At 39.4% G+C, this 26,461-nt stretch overlaps 1 protein-coding gene across 1 annotated transcript in view; it reads right to left on the reverse strand.

Moving 5' to 3' along the window:
• Positions 1 to 5,343: 5,343 nt before the first annotated feature.
• The window catches only part of ntrk2a (neurotrophic tyrosine kinase, receptor, type 2a), a 121,594-nt gene continuing 100,476 nt past the window's right edge, over positions 5,344 to 26,461 (reverse strand). Inside the window, 6 exon segments of the mRNA XM_036143809.1 lie at positions 5,344 to 7,678; positions 10,384 to 10,542; positions 22,243 to 22,317; positions 22,319 to 22,328; positions 24,552 to 24,707; positions 24,872 to 25,044. Of these exon segments, the coding sequence (XP_035999702.1) occupies positions 7,493 to 7,678; positions 10,384 to 10,542; positions 22,243 to 22,317; positions 22,319 to 22,328; positions 24,552 to 24,707; positions 24,872 to 25,044 (759 nt within the window). The 3' untranslated portion in view covers positions 5,344 to 7,492.

Consider the following 26,461-nt stretch of genomic DNA (forward strand, 5'->3'; position numbering starts at 1 on the left):
GTCTTCTCTGACCCCCAGTCGGTCAAGGCAGATGACCGTTCACACTTAGCCTGGTTCTGCTGGAGGTTTTTCCTTCCCGTTAAAGGGGAGTTTTTCTTTCCACTGTCATTACATGCATGCTCAGTATGAGAGATTGCTGCATGGACAATGCAGATGATTGTCCACTGTGGCTCTACACTCTTTCAGGAGGAGTGAATGCTGCTTGTCAAAGACTTGATGCAATCTGCTGAGTTTCCTTAGATACAAAACTTTTTGATCAGTCAGTGTATCCAAATATTAGTAGGGGTACATGTATATATTTGAGCTTGTACAACTTTGATCATATTTGGATTAGAGAAAAAGTTATAAAAATGTATGCACCCAACAGTCAAATATATCATTCTGTCATGAAAAAAAATAAAAAAATTGTAAAGTAAAAGCTTCTGACCACAATTGTATGTCTTTACACATCTTACACAGTTATGAGATGATTGCATTCATTTCTCTTTATTATGAACAGCTTAATGTTACTTTAGCTTAAGATCACGCCTGACATAGTTCTAATCAGTCTCCTTCACAATGAGTTTAAAAAACCCACCCACCCACCATGATGTCCTTGATTTAAAATACTTACTGAGGTCCTTGCCTTGACTTAAGTTGACTTCAGTTCATTTTCAACCCTTTCTATGGCCTTACCCTAACCCTACACCTAACCTTTGGGAGTACATATCCTAACCCCATCCTAAACCTAATTAACAACTTAGTCCCAAATCTAAACTCTTGCCCAAAAAAAGTGAGGTTCTGGCTTTTTTGGTAAAATATGAAAAAAGTGTACAAGTACACACACATACACGTACACACACTTAAATATATGTTCACATGCAGGGTGTTTGATGTGACATACCACTTTTATTAATTACATTGTATCACTACAGACTGGTCCACCTTCAGAAAAAAAGTCACATCATCCTCCTCATCATCATCATCATCATCATCATTGCCATTGTCACCATCATCATTGTCACAATCATGACTAAATACTTTATTACTATTTCCATCATACAACTACACAGCTGTCCAGCTTCTATCTGGTATGTGTGTGTGTGTGTGTGTTTGTGTGTAGGCACCAACACGGAACAAATGGGTCATAGCAAAACCTTTTCTGTGTCCCATGTGAAACATCACCCTAAGACCCACGCTTCAGTGTTTTTGGCAATTGCAATCCTCGTATTTTTTCTACATTTAAAAATCGTTTTAACTTCACCTTGTTCCCAATGAGTCCAAAAACCTACAAAACATCCAGAATTTACTCTTTATCATGCTGTTGAGAATGCAGCAAAACGTTTTAAAAGCAAGGAACAGAAGCACAGGGAAAAAAAGCACGGTTTAGATTTTCCCTTTTCGTTCCAAAAAAGCAGTTTTTATGCATTAGATTCTTGGTGCTCCAGAGCATCCAAGCACAAAAGCAATCTCAGAGATGACCTTTGCGATATTTCAGCTCGATTAAATCAAAGCCTGATGTTACGGCTGTGTGAGAGAGAGAGAGTTGGGTGTGGGGGCATTAAATGTGATATGGATCATAACATTTCTAAAGAAGTGATGTGCATATACTGTATTTGAAATACACCCCGGAGTCACAGAGTCTGGCCAAAAACACACTGAAGTGAGGCGATGGAGCAGGGCAAAGTTCTGTAGGTATTTCTGATATGCAAGTGAGAAGCCTAAGCGTTGATAAACTGAGGCAAAAAAAAAAGCTGATTTGGGTTTTTTATAAATAAAGTAAGTGATTAATTCTGTTAATCATCCCTAACATAAACCCAACCACAAGTTTATAATAAAGTTATTTATCATATAATGGGCATACAGCTACAATAAATCAATTTTTGCTTCCTGTGTTGAGTTTTATTACGTTTGAGCTTGGATTTAGTCTGAATGCTGCAAATCAGTCAGCCTTCCACACACACACAAACACACACACACACACACACACACACACACACACACACACACACACACACACACACACACACCGAAACTGAATCATCAAAAGTTGTTCAGCATCCCTGGGGGCCACTGAATGCATTTATTTTTTTTGTCTTCACCAAGTCATGCCCAACTAGTGGCCCTCTGCTTCTTAAATGAAAGAGTAAGACGGTTTAGTCTAGACACCGACACAGTCTGGGACACAGCAGTTAACAATGCTTATTTCCTCCAGCAGATTATTCACATTTTTTACATGAATTCTTGTTCATTCCTCTTGCCGTTATTTTACAAAAAAAAAAAAAAAGAAAGGAAAGGAAAAAAGTTGCACTTCTAAGGACTAGAGTTTTAAGACTATCACATACAAGTATAGGCAGCATAGAAGAGGAAAAATTGGTTGAATAATCGATCATACACTAGGTCACTTGAATAAGAGAGAGAAAGTAGAGAAGTCTGTGATTGTCAGTCCCTCCAGTCTGAGGTTTCCATTTGCTCAACAGATGTTGTTTTTCCTTTTTCAGTTTTTATTTGCTGATCAGAGGCATCGATGCGAAGACTGCCGATCTGTGCTGACCAATCTTCTCCGTTCCTCGCTGTCAAAACATCACCCCTGTCCAATTCCACCCAGTTCATTATTGTTTTTGTTTTTTTTGTTCTTTTAAAAAGAGAGAGAAACAAACACAGCAGGTAAGTGCAGAAACAGTGCCGGCAGCTGGGGAGCTGCTTCAGTGTACGCTACTCTTTTGACTTCAGAGGTGTCCGTACGCACTGCCTTTATTTTTCACAGTTTTTTCCAGCTTACACACCCTCTCCTCTGTTATTGCACAGAGGTATAGGTGTCAGGTTTTGTGAAACGTGTGCTTCAGCAGGGATAGATTTCTTCTTCTTTTTTTTTCTTTTTTTTTCTTAACCCTGTTAGCATGCGCTGTCAATGCTGCAGCCATTAACCCTCGCAGTACCTCTGACAGGTGAGAATAATTTTGGCAAAATGTCAAATTCAATCGACACATGTGACAGAGCGGTGAGACATCCATCCCTGCTGCAGTGAACAGTGTCCACGAGGACAGGCTTGGATTTAATTAAGAAGGAACGGGACGTAAAAATACCCACACACTCAAGGTCATCTTACACATTTGTGTAAATATAATTATTAAATTGAAATTCAGTTTGCCATTGCAAAAAAGGCAACCCTAAAGTTAGAAAGAAATGTACAAAAAGGCTAACAAGTTTATAAATAAGATAACAAGAAATCAAATCCACAAACATCAATACCATCAAGTGCTGCAGTTAAATAACAAATCAAGACCTAATATTCCAAATGAATGCTCTACATCAAATTAAAACGGCCGTAAGTGAAACCGCAGTGGTAATGACTTTTTAATGTCTGTAAAGAGTAAAGTATGCCCCAGTAAAATGCAAAAGCAAACATTAAATGTGTTTTCTTGCATGCATGTGAGCTGTATTTACAGTATGTTTGTAAAGCAGAGCAGAGCTCTGGAGGGAAGTGATTCCCAGTTAAAGCAGAGATGTGTGGAAGATTGTTTAGATTGTTAGCTATTGCATATGTATGAGGTGTGTCAAGCAGGGTTTCTGCAAGTATCTTATCTTAAGTATTTTATCCAATCAATTATGGTTTTAAATTAAGATGTACACACAAGATGAAAAATGGCTTCCCTTATATATTTAACATTTCTTAGCGTATAAGCAAGTTAAATCTAACTTTGTCGATTTCAATTTTACAATTCTACAATGTGACTTTGGTACCTTTGAAATTGCTACAAAACCTGAATACATTCCTCCAGTATATTTTGACTTTAATAACTGCTATTTTAAAACTGGAGAAATCGAACCAAAGAGCCTAGCCTGGATGCCCAATAGAAAAAGTAATTACTGTCCTATTTCTAGCACAACATTTTTGGCAAACTTCAACAATTTTATCCCTCATCGGTAAAACAAAAAACATCTTTACCATTATTTTCCTAGATTGGTTCAGATTTTATTCACCACACTAGAACCACTTTGTGTCATTTTGTAATTATAAATCATAGCCAACAAAAATCCCATGTAGCTACTTTAATTCAACATCTACATGCTCTTTAAGGCTCAGGTTATTGAGTACTACAACATATTTTAACGCATGTATGCTGATGACTTATGGCTTTATATGCCTTTCTAACAATATGACCACAGTTCATTATAGGCACAAGTGAACAGATTGGTCAGAATTTCATCTAAATCAATACAAAAAGGAACAAAGTTGTTTTGAAGTCCAGAAAATAAAATGATAGATATCATCATTATACTGGACTGTCGCCTAAAGAACAAAGAGCATCCAAAAAACCTATGTGTCATTAAAGTTAGGGTTGGCGATTTTTCCGGAAGTTTCTCCAAGTCCCTTTTTGAATAACGCATGCACAACTCTTACCATGCTCTACTGCTCTTCAAGGGATCTCGACTTTAAGGTATATAGACACATAATATCACCAAAAACCGTTTGATCATGATAAAATAATGTTAAATACACCGAGCCTCCATCTTGACAGTCCTTTTTGAGCCGAAAAATAATTGGCATTCGGGCACGATTAACATATACAAACATACGAGGCGACATCTAGCGACAGCATCGCAGAACTATAATAGTGCCGGTTTGCTTAATTTATAAATCAAATGTAAATAGTGCCGGGCCCTCTGCAATGCCTCGCCGTGATCGAAGACCAACTGTTATTAATTAAATACACCAATCTACAAAAACTTTAAGAGCCTCATATCAGAACATTTACTCACTTCAGTCAACTCTGCAGTCACATCTGAGCAATCGGCAGGTTTAGTGTCCACTTCAGTGAACACCAACGCTCATACTGTATTCCTAGTGACATTCCAGTTCTTTCCTTCTTGGAATCATATTTTTCCTTTTTCTTCTCTGGATCTTGGACCTTTTTATGCAATGCTTATAATTTGGTGTGTATGTCTTGTTTTTAATGGAAGTTTCTTTACTGTGTTCCTTTATTTTGCATTAAAACACTCGGAATTACCTTGTGTTTAAATGGTGCTATGCAAAGAAATAACAATAAAAACTGTGTTGCTTTAATGACGTACTTATGAGATTTTAAGCATGTAGGAAAACTTTACAAACAGCATACTTTTGCAGGTTTCTGAGGAAGGCTGAATATCTGTGGACAAGTTCCTTCCACCAGTGCTTATTGTTTGCCTGCATTATAGGGTTTGAAGTTTTATTATAGCACCATAACACCTTAATCCAACAGCCAGCACTACAAATAACGGAGCACAAAAAATGGCCAATTCCTTAGGAGAAAAAAAAAAAGTTGATGAAAGCTGAAGACTGAAGGTTCACGTTTGAGGCGAAACTAAATGTAATTTAAGACCTACTGTGGAAAATCTGGCCACATTTTAGACGTTTTAGAGCCTAAAACAAGATTAATACATTTTTTTTTATAAATTATTTTAAGACCCTGCAGAAACCCTGGTCTGCACAGTGTTGTGTGTACTGTCTGTGGTGGAAGGGTGCTGTAGGGATGTGAAGGGAGCGTAAAGCTGAAGTTGAGGCTTACAGAACATCTGCTGCTCCAAAGTCATGATGAATGTTCACACTTCTTTTCTCCCAGAGGATACTCTCACCTCTTTCCCTCCTTCATTTGGCCTTTTCTGTTTCCAGTCCCATCCCTTTTTTTACGTCCTTGCTTCCCCTCTGCACTCCTCTCAACTGCTTTCCAGTACGCGTTAATACATCTGCACATATCCCTCCTTGTCGCCGCTCCTAAATCCGGCGAGCCTAACTGTTTTCTTCTCCTTCACCTTTCCATCCCTCCATCCCTTCTTCTCGGGCCATAAAACAATAAGTCTTGAATGTCTGTGAGGAGACTGTGCTAATGGAGCCCATTAGCTGTAATGAAATATACATTACACCATTACAGGGGACGGGGCTCTGCTAAAGCACTGCACCGCTCTAATAATAAAACATGTACAATTCAATTTCCTTCCCGGGTCCGTTTTGAGTGTCTTCCAGTGAGTGGGAGTGGGTGTGTAGGGACGGAGGGAATGACGGGATGAGGTACACGGTGGATGTGTGCGGGCGCGTTCTCGTGCGCATCCCCTCTTACGCAGCGATGGTTTTCAAGAATGTCTGAGTGCTGAGAGCTTTGAAGATTTAATAGGGGTTGACCAGATGAACCACACCTTCTCCAGTCAGCCACCCACACATTTGACCATGGTCTGACCACTCAGAACCCAAACTCCCTCAGCAGCCTTTTACGCTCCCCAACCCACCACCCGCCAACCCCCCCGGCTTCCCCCAACGCCGCGGATTTTGTGATTGTCGGACAGCTGCGGACAAATGAATCAATTGACCTCCGACACAAGCGCTTGACATCACAAGTGGAGCATCTGTCGCTTAGGAGGTTTTTGGGGGCGGAGTAGTCATCATATTACCCTGCTTTGTATGACATTGCATCTCAGGCCTGAGGAAAAGTAAAATGCAACAGATAACAGCTGTAAAAAAAAAAAAAAAAAGCGAACCCATGTCAGTGAGTACCTCGGCATAATGTCTGAAAATCTTTTGTCAGCGCAGCAGTCGGTTGCAGCTGTGTTGTCACCGACTGTTTCTGTGCATCGGTGAAAGCAGCCAACCGGAAACGATTTCCTTAACACACCTCCTAATTTCGTCTGACAGGCAGGGAAGCAGATTGTGTTTACTTTTGCCTTGCCGTTCTGGCCGCCGTTGTGTCACGCTGAATTCCCCGCATGCATACAGATGTCTCGATCAGTGCGCGCACACGTCCTGCTGGATGAATTTGACGGTAATCCTCGTGTTAGAAAGGGAGGCGAGGGGCGGAAAAAAAAAAAAAAAGACACGCAGGGGTGAAAGAGGATAACACAGTGTCTTTACGGCTCGGCATCTCCCAGAGCCGTTTCTCCGGAAGTGTCCCATCAGTCTCATATTTACAAGCAAAATGGCCCGGAGCTTCCAGAAATTCATCCTCCTTCTCTCGAGCTCCCCAGATGTTCAGACATGTCCTGTTGTCTGACAGGCAGCAAAGGGATAAGTCCATTAATTGAAAGTCTCATTCATCAGTTTTTTTTTTGTTTGTTTTTGTTTAAACCAGTTAAGCCCCAGTGAGTTTAAAGCATCTGAAAAGAAGTGAGAAGCTTTAAAGTTCAATCACACCTCATAAAAGTCTCCTCTGTGATGAGGCGGGGACGAGTTGGATTGCACAAAAGTGAGGAAATTGGCCGGCAGGAACGAGGTGATTGGGGAGGAGTTGAAGGAATATTTTTGATTGCCTTAAAGTGAGCTTCACATCCTGTACAGTTACACCTCCCACACACACACACACACATACGCACAAACACACACACCTGCACAGGCATCAAACACTTCCGTCAGAGGTGTCGCGATGCCCACCTTGGCTCACATACGCATGCATGCAAAATTCAAATGCACATATACATTTAACTCTGTCCCCACGCACAACTTTTTCACGCACACATCCCAAACTGTGTTCCATCCTTCTCTGGTTCAGCCCAGTATATCCAGGTAAACCGGTGAGGCCTTGGCCAGGTTGAGGAGCAGACTGTGGATTTCTTTAATGTTGAGTCTCATGTGTGGCTCCCTTTGCCAGCAGCCCAGCATCAGGTCGTAGACTTCTTTGGGGCAGGTCCTGGGACGCTGCAACACGCGACCTTGAGTTATACACTCTATCACCTACGGAGGAGAAAACAAAGGAAGATTCAGAAACGGAGGCGTCACCTTCAACATACAATGTGATGTTGGCTGATTCATTTTACATCTTTAAAATCCCATATCTTTCAGTTCTCGTTACCTTCAAGTCAAGTTTTAATACCTAAATACAAAAGAATCTGCAAACCTCTAAATATTTGTTTTTTCCAAACCTATCCAGAAATACCTAAATTAAAGGTTCCACGCTCTGGACTTTTCCAGACCCAATGGGAAAAATGTTTTATACATCTTATAGCGGGCTTTACCACTTTATCCATGTGTGCAAAGTCCGCTAAACATAAGTATCCACTCTGTGTCACCTCGCTACAGCGGTATAACATAGAAATGTTACACTGAATACATAAATTATTAAACTTTTGATATAATATCAACGTCACATCCATGAAAATCTGATGCTATTTCACCACAGCAATATGTGAGTCTCAGCTATACATTTACATTATTTTCATGGACACCTAATTTACAGCAAATAATTACTGAAATGTATCATCATAATATAGGAATGTATATCTGCAGCCAATAGCAGAGTAAAGTTCTCCTCAGCACAGGAAGCAAAACTGCTTTTTTTTTTTTTTTACAGCCATTTATAAGTGATCTACATTATTGTTAGCCTTTGAAATAACCAAGCTTGTTATTATTTCTTCAAACATTAAGTACCCTCTGTTCTTTTCATGCAATGAATACCACTTAATGGCTTTCATTAGACCCCCAGAGCCAGCTGTGTCTTGCAAATTGCTAGATATCAAAGATCTAATCTGTTTTAAAGTTATCATTTTGGCGGGCAATCAGCCACCGAGTCCTCCCCCGTTCTGTGATCGCTATCAGACTGGATGAGTGGATAAGTATTTGATATCTAATTGGGGAACAGAACTCTATCCAGTGTGTAAAAGATTTCTGACTGTCGGAGTGAGGTCAGAGGTGTGCGATCTGTAAAAAACTGCAGAACATTCCTGGTTCATCACTGTAAAACAAGTCTGCAGTTTAGAGTACTAGTTCCTTCTTGGATGTGACCAGGGTTGAGAGCATCATTATCTTCAGGTTAGATAGGTTACAATTTAGGTAAAGACATGTTTTTATTGTGTATTGTTTTTATTTTGCTCAAATTTTAACAAGTTAGCTTTTTTTAATCAAATAAATAATAAGTCTAACAAACTGAATTTCAAGCACAAACTTTTTATTACTCGTTTATGGAGGGAATGGGTGATATGTCAATGCAGATGTCCTGCAAGAGAGTTCTTTCCATGTATGGAGCTAAATTAGGGCCATAAAATTTGCATGATTTTATTTATTATTATTATTATTATTATTATTATTATTATTATTATTATTATTATTATTATTATTATTATTATTATTATTATTATTATTTAACAATATACATACCCAATGGAGAAAGCATGACTCAATACAATCTGCTACATTTCTTTAGACATAAAAGCTTTACATAATTTTAATAATAAACTGAACTTAACCACATTGTTTGATAACCAGGATCAATTGAATTGTATGTGTTTTACTTGGTACCAGTCTGTATGAATGAAATTAATTTACTTTTTTTGTGAAGTATTGTGAATAGCTAAGAATCTGTGTTTATATGAACAAATTGAACTGAACTGGAAAAATAAACCAGAAAGACTACTAACTATCCATTATACTATTAGATTAGTTTATTTCTTTGGCATGGAGCCAGTACAAAATGAAAGAAACTTACAAAATAAGTTATAGACATTTGACAAGAGGTTTTGGTTACCCATTTGTTATATTATACTTGAAAATGTAGCATTAATGAAGCATTAATTCAGTAGTGATCTGTAAGAGCCTCTTCTTTTCTGCTTGTCCAGGAGGATTCAGTGCTGCAAGTCAATAACTCGAAGCAATCGGCTGGGTTTCCTTGGAAAATTTCTCAACCAATTTAAATAATAATCTGAGCTGGACTGCATAGTTCAACAACTTTAATAAATTTTTCTGTATGACTAGGTTGACTTTTTTTTAAAGCCTTAAGGACATATTTGTTGTGAATTATCTATATAGATGAACTAAAGGCTTAGGTGTTTGTCAGTTTTGCTTGTTTGTTTGTCAGTGTTTTTTGCCTTCATTATGAGTAATGTGAACCGGAGTAGCCAAAGAGAAATTTTGGCGCGGTAACACGCAATAACAAATAAAATATTCTGATTCTAAATTGAATTGACTGTTGTGTTAGAGTATGCATTGTCAGCAGAGCAGAAATAATAAAGCAGCAAAGAAAGATCATTGTGTTAAATTGGGCTATTCTTCAGGTGTCATACAGTATTTCATAGTGACAATTTACAACACTTCAGACTGATGTGGCTTAGATTTGTAGAAGGTGAAAGGATGACACTAGCTCACATATTCATTAAATCATACCTATGAGACACTTCTCCACAGAACAAATTAAATATTTAGATGTACGTCTACAGAGGGGCTGTTACATCACACCTTGTGGCTACAACATCTTGTTTGTCATCACTCATTAAGATGACAAAGCCTCCGAATCATCTATACCTGCACTGTGTAAACTATTTTTGATATCTTTAAAGGGTTCTTGTCAGAGAACATTGTATTTTCTGTTTAGTTCGGTGTTTAAAAATGTGTTTAGTGCTTGATGTGAAGTCGTGAACTAGACTGTAGAATAAATGTCTTTTCCAAACCTCGTTATTGGAGAGCTGGTACCACGGCTGTTTCCCGTAGGTGAAGATCTCCCAAAGAACGACTCCTAGACTCCAGACATCACTTTCTGTGGTGAACTTCCTGTACATGATGCTTTCAGGGGGCATCCAACGGATTGGCAGCATGGTGTGACCTCCGACCTTTGGAAGCAAAAACATATAACGTTATTCGAAATTCCGTAAACCAGATGAGAGTACATCTCATGAAAGTAAATTGGTGAAGAGAGTGGATTTTATTCTCTGTTAGAAATACATATTACCTCAGGATAATGAAAAAAAAAAAAAAGAATTGGAAACCTGACTTCAAGGAAAGGAAGAAACCAAAGCTGATGGACAGGGACACAAAACTGCTTAGCAGCAATGTTGTGTTTCTCAGTTAAGAAAATATCTTGTTTTATTATGGTTTTTAATTTTTATGTATCCTCTGTCAGTTCACAATGCATCTTGATGACCGAAGATTGTGTTTACTAATTAAATCAGCAGCCAGTGTCCAAGCAGTCCTTCTTAATTAGCAGAGCAACTAGGTTTTGTTTAAGTATCTGAGCTAAATGAATGACAGATTGTAATGCTAGTAATGGAGTGCTACATTGCTGTAGCACATTTAACCCTGTAAAAACACACACAGATAATATGGGGACAGAAAAAGACCACAGGTCTCAGTGTGGGACCTATTCTCTTTAGACAGCTCTGTTGAAAGGGCTGCAAGCTTGCTAATATTGGAGTGGTAGTACCCATGTGCTAAATAGTTATGCTATTCAGGACTGGAGCAGAAATTATTGTTTTTGAATGTTGTGAGAACTTTTTTAAAATATTATTTACTTTCATAAATACTTATTCAACAAATTACAAACAGGCCAAACTTGCCAAATGCCTTTACGTGTTTGTTTTATATCAACATTTTATGTATATATATATATATATATATATATATATATATATATATATGTGTGTGTATTTATATAAATCCATCCATTTTCCATCACGCTTGTCCCTGTTGGGGTTACGAGAGGTGCTGGTGCCTATATCCAGCATTCAATGGGTGAGAGGTGGGGTACACCCTGGACTGTTTGTATATTATATATATACAGCCTATATATATATATATATATATATATATATATATATATATATATATATATATTTTTTTTTTTTTTTTTTTAAATGTAGTGCATTTTGTAGCTAACTTATGTCATCAATGTAGTTATCTTGTGTAATGAATCTTTATTGACAAACCTTCACTTTTGACTTTTATCTATTCTATTGTATTCTATTGTATTCCATCATCTTGGATTTCATTGTTTTCATGCCAAAGCTTTTCACTTGTCTCACACTCCGAGTGTACTCTCAAATTCAGCACATTTTCAAAGTAGCGTCACAGTCGTTTCACTGCTGCCTGAGGTATTTCAGTGAATCACATTTGATGGCTTGGTGAAACAGATTGCATCACTCCTGTGACTGTAGCAAGCCTCGCCCTGATAAATCTGTTTAGCTGAGGAGTGTGCTGTTGAGAAGGGTGTTTTGCCAAACAAAGAGAGCATTCACGCTTTAGTGTATTCGCTGGTAATCTCCCCAGGAGGGCACAGGCATTTTACCAATAATCGTAATTAGTGGATAAATGTGAAACGTTAACTGTCAGTGATAAAATGTGCAAACCAGTACATGGCAGACGGCAGCAGTTAGATGCTTGTAATGTACTGTAAGTTGTTTCAGCGGATTTATTCATAATTATTTAATGAGAGACGTTAAGTTGCAGTATGAAACAGGAAGATACGGCGGTCGGTACAGAGCAGAATTGATGTCCAGCAGGAACTGTCTCTGTGAGACAACCGGTCCATTTCATTATGCTCTAATCTGGACTCAGCCAGTCGAGTCTGCAACATTGTCAAATTCATTAGCTGTTTTTATTGTTCATAAAGACTGACAGTTCATTTCAACACGGACTTTATACACGATCCTCAAAGGCTTGGATTGGATGGGTCCGGCTGCAGATAGTTTTATCTTAATGCTCAACTAAAGATAAAAGGTATGTCAGTGCCTAAATTATACAGGCAAAGTGACATGTTTCTATTTATCAGTGTCATTCATCCCCAAAGAAACAATCAGCTGGTCTGTTTCCTCCTTTTCAGGCTGGAATACAGTCTTGATAACCATGTACAGATAAGAAGCGGCACTTTCTGTGTTGCTGTATGATGCAAGAAAAGAACATTAAAACACCTTCCTGCCTCCAGATAGGCCGATCCCGTTCATCTGGCAGAATCAAGCGCAAACGGGGAGCAGAGAAGGCGTGTGATCAGAAAGAAGTCAAACACGTCGCAACACCTGATGTTTGACAAAGATACCCCAAAGCGCAACAAGCAATCCAGCGACACAAACACATTAATCGCTCTGGTGATTGCGATCTGCATGGCTGAGAGTTAATCTGCCCTGAGTTTCAGCAAATTCAAACGGGGGCTGAATCACACTGGTACATTCACGTCTGCTTGTTCAACATGCTTTGGAGGAAAAGGGCGAGAATAGTGAAAGATACAGACAGGGGAAAATAACTAAATAAAAAGCTGTTTCACATTTACAAAAAGTTTAGTAGTTCGACTAAATATTTACACGAAACCGAGGAACTAGAACACAGCAATCTTCAAAATGTTGTTACTAAAGGTGCCTTGGGGTTGGTTTCAGTGTTAACTATTCAAAATGTTCTGTTTGTGAAAAACAGAACGTACGCAGTCAAAATTTTTAGCATGATCAAACAAAAGTTTATGCAGGATATTTAGTTCAGTATTTTCATCAGTTCAGTAAAATGATCTTAAAGAAGAACTTGTCTTGTTCTTTTTATCCTGTTCTTTTTATGAAAGAACAAGATTCATTTATATCAGATATCACCCACAAATTAAAATGGATACTTAACAAATCTTGTATTTTCCTTTTATGAGACCGTATCAACATTTATTTTATTAAAAGCAAGTATTATGTCCTAATATATAAAAGGTATCACCGGCAATCAAAGGTAAAAAGATGGTGAGAAGCTCATTTCTGAAGCTGCTGTTACACTTTCTGCAGTTGTAGAAGCAGACTCCAAGGATATCTTGTATTCTCTTTTTCCTCTACTCTATTTTTGTCACCTTTTCTCCCCTTTAGCATTTTATCTCATCTTTTTCTCTTCCTTTCGTTCTCTTTTACCTTTCCGTTTTTGTGTCCATTCAAGTTGAAATAATCCCAAAATAATATCTAATAACGTTTTTTGCATAGATACCAAGTGGAGCCCTATGGCGAAAGCAATAATGCTTCACTTGGGAAAGTAAATCTGTTGGACACTCTCTGGCATTAAGACAACAATTCTAAATGCTACACTGCCAGACAGGACACATGAAAAAAAAAAGTTCTGTCGAGTCCTCGAGTTTTGTTTTCCTCCTGTTTTGAATAGTCCATGTCTATTGGGATCAAAATTTCTGGAGTTCAGTGTTTGTTATGTTTACAGTGACATCGCATTGCAGTTTAGTCTATTTATTGTTTTCAGTATTCCAGGATCAAATAACTGTCTGGAAGTAATATATCCACGGTGTATGACTAAAGTGGAATTTTTTTAACAAGTAAAGAAAAAATATGGTGGCCAAACTGTACAGGATGCAGCATCAAATGCCTAGTAAGGAGACGCCAGAGCATTATTTTTCTATGGCGTAATGTTTTACACCACTGGAACCAAGTATACAACAGGTTTATGTAGGTACAGGCAATTTCAGGCAGTTTTAAAAGGACAATACTTCAACTATAATGGCTCATATACCCGGTGGTCAATAAACATAAAGGGGCTAAAAGGACTCACAACAGATATTCTTAAAACTATTTTGCATGAAAGTTAAGCTCCCCCCCCCCTCTCTCAGTGCTTTAAGCTGATGTTCTCCAACACTGAAGCTCTCCTCTTCTTTCACCCTTTCCTCCAAACATGAATCTAACAACAGACCTGCGCTTCATTGCACTGCACAGATAGCGCAATACATTTTCTGAAGTTTATGCCTGTTATTAATGGTCTGGCACTCCTTCTGTTTTAGTGAGTGGGTTATTTAATGCAGTCATAAAATGTGCGCGGTCACACAGATAGCCATCAGGCTCCGTTTTACGTGAGAGGAAACATATCTGCCTCCACCTCGGCAGTTTTTACTCTTCATAACCAGGCCCGAGATCTCTCTGCCTGGGATGCTTTATGTTTTCCTCCTTACTTCTCTCTTCACCATTTGCATATATATCGCTGTGTCGGCACACAAAACAATATGACGAAACACAATAGAATATTTGAATAAACAGCTACAATTATGTGAATCCTGCATATAACGTATTATATTCAGATAGTTTATTTTAAACCTCTTTTTATTAAATGTAAACTGACCTAGAATTTCTGTGACTGAGATGCTCTTCCCCACACATTTTCCAATGAATCACTTTATGATGAGAAGGAAGTACATTTGTACCCTTTTTGTCAGTTCGCATTAACATTTTGCAACATCAAAACAAAACTACATCAATTAGGTTTTGGTCCAAGTCATGAACTCACCGGCATGGTGAGACTGTGCCTTACTCTGCTCGAGGTACAGAAGAAGGTTTGGATTACATTGATCTGGACCCATTTCAGAGTTTAATATTAGCCTGCTTTTCCATTCAAAAACAAGTTTTAAAGTCTGTTTGGGGGTGTTGTTTGAAAGACCAAATGTTTCAACCTTCAAGTTGTCACAATCAGACGAAAAGAGCTTGTTTAGTGTGTTTGGGAAACACCTAAGAAAAGAAAACAATAGAATAGAATAGAATAGAATAGAATAGAATAGAGGAACTAACAAGGTTCAAGCCTATCACAAATTAAAAGATGCTGGAACAACACTGTCAACATGAAAGAAGACGGGCAGAAAAGAAAGAAGCCCCTGTTTTAAAAGTGATTTAAATTTAGAGCTATGCACAATGAAAAGCCAAATGTCTTCTGGAGAAACATGTTAAAGAAAGATGTGACAAATATAATTAGACCACTGTGATAAGAAAGACGTTTGTTGGACTTAAAGGTGCATAGCCATGTTATTTGACTCTTTTTATTTTATTTTACGTCACTAGCTCATTCTGGTTGCATAAAAAAGTTTTATGAAGGTTTATCACGTCCTGCTGGTGTATTAGTTGTTATTTTTGGTGTGTTATGCTCTGTCTTTGCTCAGTTTGTTAGGAAATAAAGCCTTTCCTGTTTATTTACGATTTGAACGGAAATACGTACTGCGCATGTGCAGCAGCGGTTAACAAAAGGAAGCGGCTAGCGGCTAACGGCTAACGGCTATCAGCATCTCCCAGCGAAACAATGAAGAATGGTCCAATATCCAGTGGGGAAAAAATGGCAAAAAAATATGGTTCCCAGAGGGAAAAGACTGGAATATCTAGCTCCAAATTCAACTTCACAGGTTGAATAAGAGGACAAAAATCAAATCATCAAACCAATAAAGAAAGCTAACTTTAAGCTGCTGGAATGAACCCAAATCTCAACCCAATGCAATGACAGCAAACCAATCTCTCTTTTTAGATTAAAAATAGACAACGTCCTGCCAGAATTATTGCAGCACAATCAATCACTAAAAGACTCAGATTGATCTGTGCATGTTAACGTCCGACCAGTACTAATTATATATACTGATTTGAACTGGAAGTCTTTTAACAGCAAAAATATTGAGACACACTTTGACTTAACCAACATTCATTCACACATCATTAACAGATTAGCAGTTAAGTAAAGCTGTGTCAATAATGGCTGCTAGTTGCTTCTTGATGGATAAAATATTCTCTTTGCCTCTATTGATAGATTTCTGACAGCTCATGGATGCATCTGAACTTGCCCACATCCATTAGCGTTTTTGTTTTATTTATCATGGCTGATAATATTTAAAATATTTATATCGGGGTATTGAACTGCTGAGCTGCAGCTTTTTATGCTTATTAACTATGTGCATGCTTATGAGGCTACGACTTTCAACCAATGATCAGAATAAAGAAGCTTTGCCTTTGAAAGGGAAACAATCTACCCAACAAAAAACAACATTCAGTTACCACCTCTTTAGGCTGTTACAATGTGTGTCTGTCTTAGCATATTCTATGCATAGGCAATGAAGAGAGAAGTGTAGGGCCTTCTACTCTAAAAAGCTCTAAAGGGGTTGAATTAAACAGAATTAAAAGGAAAATAATATAGAGGAGCCATAAAAAAGAAATAGATTTATTTTGTAAGCCCTTTGGGAGTGGACGACATCAAATATTTAGTAAGTCTCGATACCAAACATTTGCAAGGACATCTCATCTCCCTGCATGTGAGCTGCATTGTTGTTGATCTTTGCCTCCTCTCCTGCTCTCTTATCATTTTCTCTCACTCGCCCTCACCTTCCTTCAGCATCTCTCAGCCCACCAGCCATTCCCTCCACCACACTGTCTCATAAATATTCAGAGGATCAGCCAGACCTCTGGCTAGAGTTCCTGAAAAAAAAAACCCAAAAAGGTGAAGAAAAAAAAACCAAGGATGTGAGCTTTCGACGGCCACTTTGCGATGGCTATGGTATTCATGGTAACTACACTGGGTAAAGCATTATGGGATGTCCTGTCAGAGGGACCTTTGTAACTGACCCCACCCACTCTTTATTACACAGAAAATTGCATCCTAATCAGCTTCTGTGCTGCCATGGAAAAAGTAATACCATCAACGATGGTATCTGCAGGACTGGAGGAACGATTCCAGACTCATTCCTAAATTTAGCTATTTATTTTTATTTTAAGACTTCTACTTTTACTGATCCCTGACTGTTACTGTTAAGTCAGGGATCACTACGAATGAAAAGCAAAGTCACTAAGCAGGCATGAGCTAACCTTAGACATAGACAGCCTTTTATCACAGTTATACTCTTGCATTTAGGAAAAAGTCGATATGTTAACAAAGATTCTCAGTCATCCAGGTCATAATCAATCCAAAAAAAGGTTAAAAAATAAAACAACTGGACTTCAATTCTGAAGTTGAAGACCTTTCCATTCCCATCCAGGAACCTTTTTCAATTAAAATGTCTGGATTCACACGCAAATTCACCTGGAACTAGTCACCCCAACAAAGGAGTTGTTAGGCTCATCGTTTGCTTGGCTCACAGGAGGGATGTTGTGGTCACATGTGTGGAGGTGTGAATTGGGGTGAAACTTGGCAGGAATCAAACCTATCACTGTGTTGTAAGTTTTTGAAAGTTGAAACCTGAGCAAGAGGAAACAAGCAAGGAGCGTGCGTGCACATTGGTGTTACATGAGTCACTTGTGGGACCACCAATAGATAAAGTGAGCCCCCCGGAACTCGAATCCGAAAGAACATCGGCCACTATACCTTTAAAGCGGCAAAACAGGAGAGAAATTCTCAATCGAATCTTCCATTGCAATATAAATGAACCACTACAATCCTTTATTTCATGAGCATCTCTTTGGATAAATTTGAATTAATTATTCGTTATTGTCATGTCTGAAATGTACAAAAATATTGTGAAAGAAAAATGTAATGACAAGCCTGACAAGAATGTAGTTGAAAGTTGATGTATGGTACACCAAACAGGGCCATCAATGCAAAACCCAAAATCTGCCCAAGACAAAAGTGGTGATAGAAAGTGTCAGGGTGCAATTCTGCCTACTGCACCCTGAGCCTTTCCAGCACCTTCCTTCTCCCGCCTAGCTCTGTCTCCATTCCACTAATCATCTGCACCTGTTCAGCCACTAATCATCTGCACCTGTTCAGCCATTAATCATCCTGGATTTGTCTTCACCTGCAAGCCTCACTACTCAAACCCTCCTCAGTCAGCTCTTCTCCGCCGGTCCGTGTTGAATCTTCTGTTGCACCTCAGTCAGAGATTTTCCCACGTTTGGCTGAGCGTCAACTCTCCCCAGTCTGACAAGCCAGAGATTTCCCACGTCTGGTTGCCAGAGTTTCCCGCTCCTGTCTGCACCTCCATGGGTTCTCCCTGCACTGCTGCTGATCCTCCTGCTGCTCCAGCGTTCCTGTGCTCCAGGTGTTCTCTCAGCTGTGCTCCTAGTCCATCTGCAGCCCTTGTGTTCAAGGACTCTCTCTCCACTGCTCTCCTGGTCGTTCTGCAGCCCCACATCCAAAGAACCTTCTCTGCTGCACCTCTGGTTCAACAGCAGCCCCCTGCACCTCCAAGAACTCTCTCTACTGTGCTGCTGGTTCTCCTTCACTAAGTCACCTCTCTGCTGTGCTGTTGGGTCTCAGTGCAGCACCCGCAGCTCTCCAGCTCTCTCCAGTCCTCCTGCTCCTGCACTCTCCACTCACCAGCTCCATCCCGGTATTGACTCTGGTTCTCTTCCTCCACTAAAACAAAACCTTCAATAAACTCTCTTAGCAAAGCTCTGTGTGAGGTGTGTGTGTGTGTGTGTGTGTATTCGGGTTCGTCATGACAGAAAGTACCCAGCTTAAATACAGTAAGGACAAGGACGTTTGCCTTGGACACTTAAACCAGCATCCTGTGGATGGTTTGGAAACGTCTCTTTAGCGACCCCAGTCTGCCAACAATTCACTACAATGGGGAAAGACAAAAACTGCCATTAGAAAAAGCATAAACATTTTGACATAAACTGAGCTAGATGTTGTGATTTATGCTCCAGTTCTGACCAGCATTGTTGCTCTCGGACACTTCCCGTTAGTGAACCATGCAGTGAGCGCAAGTCTTCATTTTCTACTCATACACTGCAAAAAACAACACTACAAAATAAGTAAAATGAGTGTATCTGTCCTTGATTTGAGCAGGTAAATAACATGATCTGCCAATGGGATGAGTGTTTTGCACTTAAAATAATATTATTTACCTGCTCAAATGTACGACAAAAACACACATTTTAAGAACATTTAATTTATTTTTTAGATCCGTTTTTGCAGTGTAATCAATCCATGCATAACTCAAGAGGGTTTATCTGCACAACAGTAATATAGCTAGAAGTTACACATTATTCTGAAAACATCTTTGCTTAAAAAGTCAATTTCAGTCAGTCTGTCCAAAACTAGTTGCTCTACAACATCGTTTAGGGTCTTAAAACATCTCACATGTGGTGGATGGAAGGATAATAAAAAATGTTATGACAACATTTTGCAGTCAAATGTTCTCTCATTCATTCAGCTCCAATACTGAGAGGAAAAATCATCGCCGCAGCCCCTTACTACTGAAAATAAATATGCAGGAAGAACCTTTGAAGGAAGCAGGTATCAATTTAATGCAATCTGAGAACATCTGCAGTTGTTTTGTGCTGACAGGACACTTTCTGGGTACTTGGAAAGTATAACAATTATAAAATAAAATGTATTGATTTGATTTTCAGTAGTTCAAACATCTTGTTTGTATAACAATCTTCTGTATGTAGTTATTGTCTGATATTGGAGATATTAAAATAAAAATTCACAAAGACAAAAAAAGTGAAAGCATAATAGTCAAAGAAATGGCTTGTATGCTTATCTAACCTATTTTTCTGACTGTTTATTTCTTTCTGGTCATATTTACTGAGTGAACATACTTCATTCTGTATATCTAAGATTCCAGTTGTTTCATTATCATGAAGCAAACTGAAAAAAAACCCCTATACTTTTCATTTTTTAGGATTTTCCTGGCTCTAGAATGTGGTAATATTTTACCTTTTAAACTAACGGGACAGGCTTCGGGAAATTAGGATCTGTATTGCTTTAAAAAAAAAAAAGACATTTCAGAATGAAATTGCCAGCAGAGCTTGTTTCCCTTTATTCAAGGTGTGACCCTGAAAAATGTGCTGCAGACACATCCATTCTTCTCCACCCTAATTCGTCCGCTATCACAAAAAAGAGTAGAGGCCCCATGCCCTATTAGTATAAACATTAAAAAAAGTGCCAGGACAAGCCACAAGGGAGAAAACGAAGGAAATCTCCCTACATCTATTTTATAGTCAAACTTTGAAGCAAACTAAAACTATAAGATGAAGTGCTCCCACCTTCAAGGACCCCAACATCATATAGCTCTCCACCAAAACACCCACGTGCCCAGAAATACTGCTCAAGGTTTGAGAAGAGGCACCCCGTCTGTCTTGTGCAGCACCCGTCAGATTCATTGTGTAACGGGGGATTTGGTGACGTCACCGCAGCCCCTTCATTTCATCGCCTCTGCTTCTATTTCTACTCACATACATACGCATTGAGAGGTGGTGGTGGTGGTGGTGGGGGGCTGAGCTCCGATTCCTCTATGACTCATCTTTGCTCCTGTCTGACGCAAGAGCATGACTGGGTCCGTACACGCCACCTTCCCACACACAGAAAGCACTAACACACACCTCCGTCTCTCCTAGATGCTGGAACGCGGCCACCATCCTGTAGCTGTTGTTCTCCTGTGTATTCATTTTGTCGTTCTTTACGTCTCTGATAGAGACCCTGCTGCAACTCCTGCTTTGTTTTGTTTCCGGGATGATGTCTTTTCTAGGCTGCCCAGCCTCCACGCCTCTCCTCTCCTCTCCTCTCCTCCCTCCTCCACATATAATACTTTATTGCTCTTCTTGTGCATTTTCTCTCCGTTTTGTTGTTGTTGTTGTTGTATTTATTAATCTCTTTTCCCCCCCTGTCTGGCATCCCACTTTCTTTCCTCCCTGCTGTTTTTGTCCCATCTCATTCCTCCTTTCATCTTTTTACTGCCGTCTCTATCCCTTCTCCCTCTCTCTTTCTCTACTACGGCCTCGGCATACTAAGCAGAAGTTCTCTGATTACTTTTTCTTCCTGAGAAAAGATGAATTCAACTCCGGAGCTCACCGCCGCTACCTTCACCCGTTACCCGTTGCCATGGATACAGCCTCAGCACTTGGCGTTATTGAGGAGGGGGTGAAAGGAAGGAGGAGGAGGAGGAGGAGGAGGAGGTTGTTATGTGTTGTCACACGGAGACCGTAGTGAAAAAGCCCACTCAGAGGTTTTTTTTTTTTTTTTTTTTTTTTTTCCCTGATACATTTAATTTTCCAAATGCAGAAAGGTTTTTAAAGTTATTCTCTAATGTTAGGCCACAATGCTCAACTAATGGTCTCCTTTTTGACACTGCATTTGTACTCTGTGGTCATGAATCAATTACATGTTGCAAAACACAATTTAACTAACTTAAATACCTCCCGGGACAACATAACCTGTATGTATTTCTGCAGCATCATTACGCTAGAACTCAAAGTACCTGGAGTAACCCCCCCCCCCCCCCCCCATCCCCCACCCTTTTTTTTCTTTTTGGACTCCATTCAACAGGAAGAAGAAAATACATCAATTGCACATCCCATAGATTATTATCTTTCAAAGTGTCATTGTCAATGTCATTATTTATTCTAAACAGAGATTTTTTCTCGTCACTGAATGAGCGCCGTGCCCTCTACTCCTCCCTCGCCCGCCTCCTCAGCGCTATCTGTCATTGTCAGTCATGTCAGCGTGTCACGGCGGATTGGGGGAGAGGGTTGGAAAAATGGACAGCCACTATCGATCAGTCAATACAGTTTATTAGGCCTTGGTCCTTTGGGGAAAGTGACAGATAGCTGTACAGCAGGAGGAAAAAAAAAACAGATTTACTCCTGGCTCACTCATGTACCCCTGGGTTATCTTGACACTCAAAGTAAATGCAGCAAATGACACAAATAAAGCGACATTGGCAGAGAAATGTGAACTAAGACTGCTTTGTTTATGTATAGCCAAGCACATTTATTTACATTTTAGTCTTTTGGAGTGGAGGGGGGAGGGGTTGCAGAGGAATATCCATGCAGCAATAAATAGGGGTGGGGTGGGATGAAAAAAGGGCCAAAAAAGATGTCGACACATACACCTACCCTGTAGTAGTCCGTGCTGTAGACGTCTCTGGACATTCCAAAGTCTCCAATCTTTACCAGCAGGTTCTCACCGACCTAGACAGTTCCTGCAAAAATAAACAAATGAATGGAATAAAATTACAAGCTAAACACAAAACAATAAAACTGAGAAGTTACAGAGGTGGTAAGGCCCTCAGGGGCCAGTGTCTTGTGTGTTTCTGATTAAATTGCTAAATTGTCTCCCCAACCTGGCAGTTCTACAGAGGCCAGCTGGTTCATTTGTTTTCTAAGCGTTTCGAAGCAGTGAAACATAAAAAGCATCTAGGACACCAACCCTGTGTCATCATCTTAGAAACATTTTTCTACTTTACTTATATTATTTCACACGGAGTTAAACTGTTAACATGCAGAAGGATGTGAACAGAAACTTACTCTATTAACAAGTATTTGTTTTGTTCTTTTATTTTTTATTATCAAACACATTTAGACTAAGATGATCTGAGCAAATAAAAAAGCAGTTTTCAAATGTTGATTATATTTACAAAGAAATAAAAAAGCTGTATACACCAACCCGGCTACATGTGAAAACATTGAATAATTGCCCTTCCCTGTCATGAGTCAGTCTGCTGAGTGTATACAGTTTCCGTGTATATATCCTTTGCTTCTTATTTTACTGTATTCTTATTTTTTTGTCTGCACCATCAATACCAAGTCAAATTCCTTGTAAGTGCAAACCTACTTGGTGATTAAACTTGATTCTGATTCTGACAAATTCAATTTTGTCAACCACAGGTTTGGATCCATTTCTCCAGCTCCCTCAAAGCCTGGTTACTGTCTGAACTACGGGATCAAAAAAGTCACTTGCAAAGGACAAGTCTGGACATGTCAAAAAGCAACACGTCAAGCTCAGACCTACAGAAAGGCATCAGATGAGAAAGGCTTTAAGACTCCAGCGAACAAAACCTAGTCAGAGCCATTATGCATGGATGGAGAGAAAGCTGAACAGTGGTGAACTGTCCCAAGAGTGTCCAGCTGACCGACATTACTGTAAGATCTCATCCGCTACTCGTCAAGGAGCTCACAAAAGAACCTGGAACAACATCCAAAGCACTGCAGGTCCACCGGCTCCATATAAGGCCAGTGTTCAGGACTCAACAGTGAGAAAAAGCCACCAGCACTGCTGACCTAAACAGACACAAAGTGCCTGGCTAGCATTTGGCTACATTGCGGAAAAACCTTTGTGGACTAAAAAGAAAAAAATGGGGCTTTTGAGAAGGTGCACATACCTTTACAGCTGACATAAATTTAGCACAGGATTTTAGAAAAACAAACTCTCCTCCACAGTCAAACATAATGGTGGTGATTCGATTGTCTCAGGCTGCTTCTTCTAGACCTCGATGAATTGTGGGACTATGTGGAACCATGAATTCTCTCCACTAGAAAAACTAGAAGAAGAATGTCCGACCATCAGTTTGGGACCTTGAGCTCAAGCTCACCCGGGTTATGCTGCAGGGGGGTGATCCAAAGATCACCGGCAAGTGCACCTCTTAGGTGGTTAAAAAATTTGAAATAATGTTTTTTGAGATGCCAAGTCAATGTCTGCAGTCACATCTGAAGTCAAGCTCTCCTGCAATGAGGAGTGTATCAAAATTTCTCCACAGAGATGTAAAAAATGTATTTACGTTATCACAAATGCATGACAGCAAATTGTTGCTGCCTAAGGTTGCATAACCAATTATTAAGTCAACGGGCCAATTACCTTTTTTAAAGAGGTACAGGCTGGTTTGGCTAAGTTTGTTTTTCATAAACAACAATATCATTTGAAAAATGCCTTTTGCATTTGTTCAGGTTATTTCTGTCTGATAATAAAAAGGTTTGGCATGATTTGAAAAGTTAATGTGTGTAGAAAACCCCCCCACATTAAATCTAAAACACTTTCAACGGCCCTGTAAGGAGTTCATTCAGTCATTCCCTAGCGTAATAATGGATTAATCCATCAGATAACAACCGCACAGTGAAGAAGATCTACTGTATTATGCATTTGAACCGTGTCCAATAATTTCTCTGCACTTTTCAGGAATGACATTTTAGATGACTGTTTCAGTCATTAAATTTACCATTTCGATAAAACTTGTTTGGATTCTTGTTCGGGCACTAAAGAAGGATTTCCAGACACATACAGGGATTTCCAAAAATAATAATAATAAAGGAAAGCCATTCACTTATTAATACTTCCATTTGGCTTGATTAAAAATGATGCAACGTTGCCAGGTGGCTTAATAAATATAAAAAAAAGTTGTTTCAGCAAATAGTAGTAAGTGAGGTAGTACCTGGTGGCCAAGTCTCTGTGAACAAAGTGCTGTGATGCCAGGTAGACCATGCCAGACGCTATCTGCTGGGCAATATGCAGCATCTGAGACTGGGTCAGCTCCACGGGTCTGGTGGTCTGGCCTTCTGCCATCAGAACCGCATCTGGTCCATGAGCCCTAGAAGAGAAAAGGTGGCACATTTTCAGACGGGCAGAACACCATTCAGCTTCTCCTGAGGTGCATTTTTAGAACGGCAAACGGCTGCTCAACACTCTGTTCAATCATCTGTCTTCATGTTGCCATTTTGGCAGCATTCAGTACAATTAAGAGAAGCGTCATGCCTGAGGAACTTGTTCAGGTCTCCGTGTTTCATGTACTCGAACACCATGATGAGAGGGTCGCTCTCCACACAAACGCCGTAGAACGTGACGATGTGCTCGTGCTGCAGGTTGGTCAGCAGCTCGGCTTCACGGTGGAAGTCCTTCCTGGCGTTTTCGCTGGCCTCTTTCAGTGTCTGCAAACAAACACCCAGAAATGCACATGATTAGCATTTTTAGCAGAGCGACAATCAAAGAAAATTTGCATTTTATGCTTTATTTTTCACGACTGTCGATTGGTAATTTTTTTTATAATGGGCCCCGAATTGATTTCTAACTTATTTGCCCCTTCTCCACCATGGAAACAGAAACAGTCTTATCCTGTCAAACTACATTATAGCAGCCCAGAAAACACCGAGTTAAATTATATTACATAGACCGACCCAAGGCAGGCGGGTAAAGAGAGCCTTTTGTTTAATGTAATTATAAAGCACACTCTTGTTGTCCCCTAATATCATCCTAAACTAATATTTATCTCTTTTTTCTCATCTTTGAGGGAGGTTGAGTAACATAAGCGTCTGTGACCGAGAAAGAAACAATGTCAGTGTGTGAAAAGGGCATAAAGAGTTGCAGGAAATGAAAGGGATATGGTCTCTGTATTAGTTTCCCATCTAATAAAAAAGATATAGAAAAAAATATTATCTTGTCCTACATGAATAATAGATTGCCGTCCTACATCCTATGACATGATATACGTCAGTCGGTATCTTTACTTCTCTGTCTGTGTACCAAAACACAGAAAAAAAAAGCTCAGGTTACACACACAGAGGACTCCAGCACAATAAGTCGTGAAGTAAATGACCTGTGACCTTTAGTCCAGAAAAAAAGAGATGGCAGAAAACCCGACCAGGTGCATCTTTCCAGCAGCCAGGGTCAAAGCAAGTGTCACTATTTATTTATTTATTTATTGGTACAAAACAATTTGTTAAACATTACAGTATGAAGATTATTTGCAGGTCTATATAGAGATAGAGAGGGAATGAGGTCATGTGCTTCGCTCTACATTTACAATCTAATATCAAACCTACAGTGCCTGGGAGAAGTATTCACACCCCGTGCACTTTTTTTTTTTTGCATCTTACACAAAACAACCACAGACTTGAGTGGATTGTGTTCGGCGTTTATGTGGCAGACCAACACAAAGTTCAGCATAATTCTAAAGTGGAAAGAAGAAAGATGCTGTTTGGTAACGAGTGTCCTCAGCAAACCTTGAGAAACAGGACGCAAAACAGGCATTTCAATCTGAAAAACTCACACGGATAGAAAAGACAATTAGAAGAATTTTGTTGCAATACAATATTTCAATCTGAAAAACTCACACGGATAGAAAAGGCAATTAGAAGAATTTTATTGATACAATATTTTAAGAGTTTGGCGCTCAGACCTCGGCAGGAAAAATTCACGCTGAATTATACTTCGATATGCATAAGCAGGCGTATGAGAATAGGGATGTTCCCCCCCAGGTCTGAAACTGGTGGTGGAGTGGAGATACATAAAGTTTGTTCAGTCCATATGCTGAATTGTTTGAGCTAGATGTCCAACTTGATAAACACA

This window comes from Fundulus heteroclitus, chromosome 12 (assembly GCF_011125445.2).
Source record: "Fundulus heteroclitus isolate FHET01 chromosome 12, MU-UCD_Fhet_4.1, whole genome shotgun sequence".
Classification (NCBI taxonomy): domain Eukaryota; kingdom Metazoa; phylum Chordata; class Actinopteri; order Cyprinodontiformes; family Fundulidae; genus Fundulus; species Fundulus heteroclitus.